We start from the raw sequence: 9,786 nt of genomic DNA on the forward strand, positions 1-9,786 counted from the left end.
CTCCTCAGTTCACAGCAAAGAGAAACCCTGCGCAGGCAACGTATGCAACAGTACTATCATTGTATGGAACTGCACTTCAGGGGCTTTGAGCACGGCATCTCTGCAGGTTTATGGGAGCACTGTATTCATCAGAAAATGAAGGAAGTAAGTTACAGTCCCTTTGGGGAAAAATCCATACAGAAAAGCTGTATTAAAAATATTAAGGCAAGGCCTCTACAATTGCACACCACCTCAGGTCTGAATTAAATCATGAGTATTCTATTTCTTAGATGTTGTCATAACTTCTCTTTTTACAGCAAAGTTTTCCACTGAAAAAAATAGTGAAAAAAACCCCAAGTTCTTTACTGAAGGCCTAGTAACATCTCACTTGCATGACATCTGTCATGGCCAGTAAAAGACCATAAACGCCTCCTCGTCCAGGCAGACATTTGAAACAAATAATCTTCTGTCAGGGAAAATGGATGTAATGCATACTGTAGTGAAGTCATTAATACAAAAAACATAACATATGGACAGATGCACTCTAAAATGAACAGCTTATACAACAACAAAAGTATGAAACATGAGACCCATGACAGTAGGTCAGGCAGAGCAGAAAGCCAAAATAAGAATCTCTTTTTTAGGTTTAACTTCACCACTGCTTTAATGTAATGTCTGTACTTTAAAGAAATGGTACCTGAAAGAATACATGTGATCATTCTAGCAAGGAAAAAAATTCCCATGATTACTCAAGCTCAGAAAATTTTTTAATTAACTAAATGTGTTAAATTATGCCAGTGATTAAATCTTGTTATTTACAAGATCAAGTACTACTCTGATTCTTAGTAATAATGCAGTATCTAAATTAAGATCACAGGGCTTGGATTACACTCTGGTTGCTCAAAGCTTTCTTTTTTAGCCGTCTATCCAGTTCTTTGGATCTTTTGAGTCTGGAAGAAAGATGAAGTCAAACGTTTTTGTGCCTCAACATATTTTTACATCCAGATCAATTTGTTTATCTAGTCCATGACTCAGTTGCATGGTTTAAATTTGAAGCCTGTAACAACTGTGACATAAGAATACCGAAGACAACACATTTTTGTTCACAGTAACACACTAATTACTGTACTCATTGCTAAACTTCAATTTTGTAATTATTTTTAAGTACTGTGTTTCCAAATACCTCTACGCAGAGCACCAAATTATGTGTGTGGGAGCATCAGATTTCCTGACATTTTCCATATAATCCTTAGAAACACCTCACAGATCACTGAACTTGTACTTTGAAGAATTCTACAGCAACATTGCACAGACTTTGCACCACAAGGGCTTATACATTCAAAGCTTTCTGGAGTGCAGGCCCATCCATTCACATTGGGGAAAAAAGTTCACATAAACTCCAAAAAGAAGAAAATGAAGTGGAACCTAGTGTGACTTTACACCAATAAGAACAACAATAAGGACAATTACTATAACAAATAAAATTAAAATAACAAGCATCTTCCGATTCTTCTTTTGATAATGCTCTGCCTATAGAAACAGGAAAGAAAGAATTAATAGTTAGACTTCTACAAAGCTACAAGTACAGACTCTTGTTCAGTATAACTGACATACGTCTCCCACTTGCTCCTTACTGTCTTGACACTTCATACAATGTCTATTGCAAGCAGCTCCCACAAAACAACTCTGGTCTGCACCACAGACTTCAGTGAAGGTAAGCGTACACTGAATTTATCTGTATTAAACAGCAGACTATAAAGAAGGCAGCACCCTCGTGTTGGTTAAGCAACCTTCCTGTGACTTCTCTCCAGCAGCCCTTGAGCGGGCCCTACGCCTCCGCAGGGCAGGAGTTACACAGAAGAAGGGTACTTCACCTGGGAGAACACTGAGCTATGAAGACCATGGAAATAAGATCAGGCAACTGGGTATGTGAAAGCCTGAACAGGAACATTTGCTAAGATGTTGAACTCATTTTGCTGATAAGATTCCTGTATTATATCCGAAGGACATTAAAATTCACAACACAACTTTGTTTTTCAAGAGGCATTTTTGTTGTACCTGATTCAGCTGTGCATTTTCATTTTATTTCAATTAGAACTGAAAGCTTTCTTTTTGATTTGGTTCTCAGTTTTCTGCTTCATTCCTTCTTTCTTCTAACCACATTTTTTCATCCCTTTCCTCTTTTTCCCAGGGGAATTAAAAGGAGGCCACGTGGAGAAAACTCTCCAAAAGCCAAATGAAAGTCTGCTAATAGAAGCTAAACAAAACAAAACTTGCATTTAATTTCTTTTTTTAAATTAATAAACCTTCAAAATTTAAAGGGAAAAAATATATTAATTCATCTCCCATATAGTCCCTGGAAAGTATTTATTATCAGATCGGCTAAAGAGGAGTTTTTGACCTGAAACTATGTAACATGCAACCACTGTGATTATTTACTTAATTAGGCTTTAAGTACCAAAGCCCAACAAAGTATCACAACTGATTCCAATTTTCATGTGAAGCAGGAATTGGTAGCTAGTGATTCATATCACTGGACTTCTGCAGTGAATTAATGCAATTTCTGTGAAAATGCTGTCTCAGAACTTTCTAATAGTTATGTCAATTAAAACAAAAAAGAAAGCTGACATTGTAGATCTTAAATTAGAATAAAGCTACCAACAGCTTTAGAGACAGCAGTGTATGACTTTGATATTACTACTCAGACCTCTGTGTGCGTCCTTCATGATAGGTGAAAAAATTTCTATGCTGTACTGCAAACAGTTTTATATTGCATTAAAAATCCATAGTCTAGTCAGCAATCCAAACAGGGGTTTGCTGACAACTCATTAAATTACCACCAGATGAGAAATAGCATTGATTGCAGCCAATTTATTTATTGCCAGTTCAGTTTGTGCAAATTGCTTGCAATTACTTGAATCCTCATTCCCCAGTGATCAATGCCTTGAGTGATCCCAAACTTACTTTCATGTATAACAAGAATAAACCTATAACCAATTTATTTTTCTTTTCCTCCAATGGCACTTTTCCGCTGTCCACATTAGATAATATAAAGTTGAGTGTGTGGTAACAAACACCCATGTTTCCAAAACAGAACACTTTACTTAGAGGATTTTGCATAAATCTCTCATTCTACTTTATTTCCAGCAATGGAAGGCCTGAACTGAGCTGACAAGTCAGAACTTAGCTTAAAATCAAAACAAAACAGCCAACAAAACAACCTCAAAACTCTGTTCTGCTGCCAAACTTTTCAGATATTCATAGTAAATGCTTCACATTAAAAGGATAAGGCCGGACCTAACTTCTGACAACTGTCAGATGGTAAGAGAAAACGTGAAGAATTATTCTTGCTCCTTGCACTACTGAGATAATGTTTTCAAACTAGGATATATCCCCTGCCTGAAATCTACAGGGAGGTACTCAGTCTGCCCTGTTTCACAAGTGCTGGGCTCTCAAGAGAGAGGGAGTTGCATCTAGGTGCCACCAAGTCAGCAGCATGACGATAAAAGGCATTGCTTGGATGCCCAGAGAGTTCTTCAAGAAATTACCCCCAGGCACCAAGGAGGACGTTCACAGAAGTTACACGGGCAGTTCCCACTACAGTACACTTGGACGCTTTACACTGTGCAGCAATCATTTCTGAACGGATAACATCCAGCTAAAAACACCTTCATGGCTACTGAATATAATTGATTATATAACACTGAATTATAAAGATAATGATATACAAAGCATCTTATGCATTCCGTCAGCTTACCTTATGTAGTTGTTTTAGACCCTCTTCAGTTTTCACACATGACTGTTCAACATTGTAATCAATTCTATCTAGAACCGTTCCCTAAATAAAGTGGAGAGAATGAGCACTGAAATAAACCCAAATGAACTTCATCAAGCAATTATTATGAACAACAGAGTAATTAACACCACTCACAGCAAACAGCGAGTGAACTGTGTAAACCACAAACTTCTACAGAAGAACTAGTCGGGGCCTCAGTACTGAAGGGATGTTTTCAGCATCCCTGGCTGTTTTCAGCACGGATCTCCTCGCTCAATGCCTAACTGGCAGCTCTGTCACCATCCAGCACCACGTCCCTTAATAATCACCCTGCTTCCAGTTCAGGTGCTTTTGGCTGACGTATTTAACCTAAACTGCATCTCTGGAAGACAACTACAGAACGTTGGCATTCTATGGTCTTTTTTAGTCTAACACCCATAGCCAGTTGCTTTCTTTCCTCATTAATTCATCTTGGGGCAGATTTCAAGCAGAGGAAACCTTAGCCTGAAGAGGTACGTTTGGAAAAGCGAGAAGCCCATGAAAACAGGATGTTACAACAGGAACAGTCTGGAAGCCTTAGCACCACACAGAATCTCCTATTTCTTACTAACACTGTGATGTCAATGTACCTGTTCTACTATCATTGCTCCCAGGTCCCTAAATATTTCATTGAGATCGGAGATTGACTGTACAATCTGACGGATTTCTCGTTCCCGCTCTTCCACCATTAATGTGTTTTGCTCCACCAAAGCTAGCTGGTCGTCTGTAAAACCCTGTTGAAACAGAAGATTTAGATGTTGAACTAACACTTGCAGGGTGAAAACACTAGAAATAATTTTAAGCATTATAAGGTTTCATAACACAAGTCCTTTTGGAATTTTCATAGTAGACAACTATCCAAAAAATCTTGTCGTGTCTTAAAAAACAGTTTCAGGGGCACTGAAGTAACTTGGACAGCTATTTATAGCTTTAGCAGTGAAAATGTAAATCTTACATCCTGCCTGAACACAAACAACTTTTAAAAAAGATCTGGCCTGAAGAATGTGTTTGTTTATGTACAAAACCAATACACATCTGGTAGTTATGGAGTATCTCCTGATTGACTGGCATTACTGAAAGTCCCATGATGTCAATGGTCATCAAAATGTGTAAAGACACAGAGCAATTCTGGTTGGTTTAGACCTTACTGGTTTTGTCTCCCAAGGCCATTCACAACTGAACACTGTCCTTCCCCCCACCACTCTCCAAGAGGTAAGTGACCAATCTCTTGCACACAAGATTATCTGAAAAGCTGCCTTAACTTTTTCCATAGGTCTTCAGCCAAACATTAAGCATTACCATTAAGAGTATGCTCTGCAGCACTACTAGACAGGACTCAATAGAACTGATCCCACCATTGCTTAGAGATGTGGTATCCCCAGACTCCACGATGGGGCAAACCAAAGTGTGTCGGTACTGCAGTACAACATACAAACTTAACTGTACAGAACCAAATCGTTGCCCCATTATTTGCAACCATCTGTAATACTGGAAATCTTCAGTTACACCTCAGAGTTAACTTTAAAGCGTACCACCTTCTCCCCAAACTCAGAATCACACGATTTCCTAGGATTTCCTCTTGCATCTGCCCAGAAAGGTGGTGTGACAAAGGACAGCATTGTATTTACAGACTTTCCAGTCCCTTGTCAGTCATGTAAGGAGAATTCAGTAGTCAAACTAAGTTCCCTCACACTGCAACAATGAGGCTGATGGTACAATCATCTTAACATCATAACAGCAATATTAATTAGGAAAGCACACCATAGCAATCTGCAGAAATAGAATTTCCATGTAGCTTGATGCTCATGGTATACAATTTTTATATTTTCATACTAAAATTAAAGGTACATGAAAAAGTTTCTCCATACTGAATTCATGTAACACCACCTTAACCTACCCTATCGTAAAGTGTGTCATCCTCCCCATCATCCATCAGTGGGACTGAGGTGTCAAAGAAGTGTTTGGATCTTTCTTCTCTATTCTTCATGCCTGTAAAAAGCCAAACTATGTTTGAGCATATTTAGGCACACTAAAATCAGAATAAGAGTAAGGTCTGAAGCACCAGATAGAAAAGCACAAGATGGAAAATCTGGCTAATAAATGATGTAATAGCAGTATCTAAATTCTATCTGTCACACAGGTTTACTATTTAACAAAGCATAACAAATTCAAACAGGCTTGCAAGACTCCAGTTGAAGAAGTCATTTTAAGTCATTATGTTCCATGAAGTTAAAAAAAAATAAGTAATTAGCCTTAAAATGTAATCACTCTAGCCTATTTTCTAACAAATTCTCTTATGACCATTCCTCATCTGAACTGTGATCCTAAGTTCCACCTGTGCCATTCAAACTGTGGGAGGAAGAAATATTATATCAGCATTAAATTTGATGATCAAGTTTTTGGTGGTTTCTTCCAAGATTAAAATAATCTTCCTTAGCTGAAAACAGAATTACACACAATTTCAGAGATTTAGACAGAGGATATTCCACTTCTGATCTGTCTCTGGATGCCAAATATTAATTTATCACAGGCTGTCTCTTGAAGTTTAATCTATCACAGACTACCAATCGACAGCAGGTATCATGTCTGAATACCAACGGCTGCTTCACCACTGCAGCTTTGCAGACCACAATTTGAAAAGCAATGGCACATTAAAATGAAATACACTGGTTTCATAGATATATATTTAACCATGAGATTTCTCGTCCAGCAACAGGAAAGAGAGGTAGCATAAAGCAGTTTGAATGTGGGCTGTCAGCCAGAAACTTGCAAATTCTAACCTCCACTCTAACATACTTCTGATAGTCCTGTGCACATCACAACCTTTCTGCATTTCAGTTTTCCCAATCAAGCAAATAAGCACCCCTTAATTAGTACTTTCCACAGAAGGTGCCCATGTGTTACTGTATCTCTTATGCTTACGTTTGAGATAGTCAGACTGTGCATGCCTGAAGTTGGTGGATAGGTCCTGAAGGGACTGCGCTAAGGAAGACACTACATTCCTGAGAACACGTGCTTCTTGTTCTGTACAACTACGTGACCTGCTCTGCAAGACCTGGACTGCCCTCTGACACCTGTGAAATAACTGAGAAAACAACTCCATTAGTAAAAACCACACAGCAACACACACTTTAAATATCACTTGCAAGAGGTCCAAATGGAAGATTAATATTTTGATTTTGAGATTTTTAAAGTTAATTTCTTATTGCCCAGTGCAATGTTTAAAAACGTGGGAAACACAGAGCGTAGATGAACAAACAACTTAAATCTAACAAGGTAGCAGAGTAACACAATTACTTCTGACCAAAGACATTTGCTTCATTCTAACCGCTCAGATCAGAAGCATTAGAATACTTCTATCTGTGTTTCTCCGAGCTATCTGTAAACGTGATTTGCTTAAGTTTCCCAATCCTATTCCAAGTAGAAGAGCCAACAGGTAAGTAAAAGAACAGGGAGGTTAAGGGACCAAGCCTAGAGCCCAGGACTTCTGGCTCATGCGATACGGATCGCAAAAGAAACGCTTTACTCAAAGGAAACCACTGCCTCATCATGATGCAGTGTAGATACGTCAAACTAGGTTTAGAATTGAAAGCAGGCTGTACCTGTGTGATCTCTTGGGTTGTTATTTCTATTGCCCGTTCTTCTTCACTGCTATCATCCAGTGTTGGTCTGTTTAGATGTTTATCATGAAGACTGGCTAATTCTTTCATCTTCTGTTTAACCCTGGCGATATCATACTGAATCTAAAACAGAACACCCAGCAATGAAGAGAGGGAAGTGACTAATGTTTCAGAGGAAAAGGTTCTGACAAATGCTAGACAAAAATAATTGAATGAAATCTATATAACATAAAAAGCAGACAAAGATCATTAAGAAACCCACACATATACAAAGCTAAGTAGTATAGTCTCATACACTTTGAGTTTGCTACTTCTTAAACCTACTCTTGCTAATCTTAGGCAAGATTGCTCTTTTCAAATATGCTTCATTAAGTTGGAATAATGTTTTGATCATAACATAACTAATATCAGAATAAGAAGATTTAGCCAGCTTCCAAAAACATAAAGGTCTGACCTGAATTTTCAGTTAAGTCGGTCAAACACAGAATAGCCTGAACTTCCCAGCAGCAGTGACATGCTTTCAAACAAGTAATTAAAAATAAATCCGTAGGGATGATTATCGTCATAGTAAAAAGGAGACTGATTGCCTTTCTGCACAATGGGTTCTGTACACACAAACTGACGAGCCAGCATGTGTTCCCAGAGTACATTTTAAAAGGATTTTCTGAAAGTCAAGAAGAGCTTCACACTCCAAATACTGGAAAAGGCTTTTAATGGGATGCCTCCAGAATCACCGCCTTGCATCTGTCCCAATAGTTCCATTACTTGCAAGGTATCAGTACTGCATAGGCAGGAAAAATTCTCCTGCTCGAAGACACTAACACTTTCTGTTTTCAAACAGTAAAGTGCTTACCTCCACTGGTGTAGGATCTACTCAACTGGATCCCTCAATAGGTTCAAACAAAAAGTCTCCTAGAAGTGCTAATTTTTTATACCTTTTCTTTTAAGTTACAAACTGAGAACAAGCATGCTTTGCTGTGAGCTTTAGGAGTTTTTTCTGCAGTCTCAAGTCTAAACACTGAGCTACAGCACGTCTATACTAAGGGTCCCCGTGTACTGTCAGCACAGGGCTCCCACTGATGATGCAAACCCAGACTTCTAGAATTTCTGGCCCTAGATCACCTCCCTTTATTTCACTTACAATATATCCTTCAAGATAGTAAGTCATAGCTTGCCTGATACTTTCCTCTAAACAAGGGTGTCGTATTTAGAAAACACACTTATTTTAATCTTTCTTCTAATTACTTCTATCATAAAACTTACAGCACTGAAAGTGTAACTGCCCGCACTAATAAATCAAACTCTGTGGTGAATCTGCCACACAACTTACTTCGTCCGCTCCATCAACCCATTTGGGAGGTAAGCGTTTTGTTACTCCAATTGCTGCTTCAGGATCTAAACTTATCCCCGATACCAGTGCCATACGATCATCAGCAAGCTACAGAAGATAAGAGGGCAAATTAATTTTACTCAAATTAGATCCACATCCTTGAGAATTAGAAAAAGTGCATGTATGCCTTCCCATAAAAATTAACCTCAAAAATGTGTTTGCGCATTATGCGGGAATGATCAAGCTCCATATCTCCCAGTTTGTACCTATATGTTAACGACCTAAATCCTCCCGCTCCTTACAGGATCTGAAAGATGAAAGTTAGAACAAATTCTTAGGAGATTTTCAAGGGGAAAATACAGTATTGCAGTGCAATTCAGGTAATTCTCATGTCAGCATGTTTCGTGTCAGACAGGGATTCACAGCTAAGGGATCCCTAATCAATGGTGTAGCATCTTTACATGGGACCAGGCAAGTTTGAAAATTTCATTTGGGAAAATCTCCAAATAAAAAAGTTTATTACATTTCAAAAACAAACAAACAAACAGTATCCCATGATTGTTCTCAAACAATGTTATTGTTAGACAGTCCTACCAGGCAGCTGAAGAACACTCTCACAAACTGGCATGCAACTGAAATTGTTAGTTTATTTATTTAATGGAAATTAAAAGTTGCAAAACAAAAACCAGCCAAGGCATTGACCAATCCAACACTTCCCTAATCAGAGTGATACATGCTTGCCACTTCAGCTATATGGTCTGAAGGGAAGAAACCGGCAGGAAAATGGGTGGATAATTCTCTGCAAAATTCCAGATTGTCACAGATTAAATAAGACAACACGCCAGCCAGCTTATATGCAGCTTTCCACACATCCACAGGAGGGCTGGAGATGGGGAAGGGGTATAAGAAACCCTTTACCGCAATTAATAGTCATAATCTGAATAACTCAGATACAACAAATCAGGGGTTTATGTTGCTGGAGTCTGATGCACACTGACAGAGAGCAGTTACAGTTGAAGGATTTTTACTTTTTAGGAACATAA

General features: G+C 38.4%; 1 protein-coding gene across 1 annotated transcript; it reads right to left on the reverse strand.

Moving 5' to 3' along the window:
* Positions 1-785: 785 nt before the first annotated feature.
* Positions 786-8,845, reverse strand: STX16 (syntaxin 16). Its single transcript, XM_010154175.1, has 7 exons — positions 8,744-8,845; positions 7,396-7,536; positions 6,716-6,878; positions 5,691-5,782; positions 4,384-4,527; positions 3,737-3,817; positions 786-1,509 (listed from the first exon to the last, which is right to left on the reverse strand). The coding sequence occupies exons 1-7, from the start codon at positions 8,834-8,836 to the stop codon at positions 1,405-1,407; spliced, it is 819 nt and encodes a 272-aa protein (XP_010152477.1). The 5' UTR covers positions 8,837-8,845; the 3' UTR covers positions 786-1,404.
* Positions 8,846-9,786: the final 941 nt, after the last annotated feature.

Source organism: Eurypyga helias, unplaced genomic scaffold, assembly GCF_000690775.1.
Source record: "Eurypyga helias isolate BGI_N326 unplaced genomic scaffold, ASM69077v1 scaffold34296, whole genome shotgun sequence".
Lineage (NCBI taxonomy): Eukaryota > Metazoa > Chordata > Aves > Eurypygiformes > Eurypygidae > Eurypyga > Eurypyga helias.

Bases quoted from the DNA above. Each gene is read 5' to 3' on its own strand.
- STX16 (XM_010154175.1), bottom strand. From the start codon at position 8,836: ATGGCACTGGTATCGGGGATAAGTTTAGATCCTGAAGCAGCAATTGGA. The intron at 7,537-8,743 runs GTAAGTTGTGTG...GTTCTGTTTTAG, and splicing joins GGGTTGATGGAGCGGACGAA to ATTCAGTATGATATCGCCAG. The intron at 4,528-5,690 runs GTAGGTTAAGGT...CTGTTTCAACAG, and splicing joins ATGACACACTTTACGATAGG to GGTTTTACAGACGACCAGCT.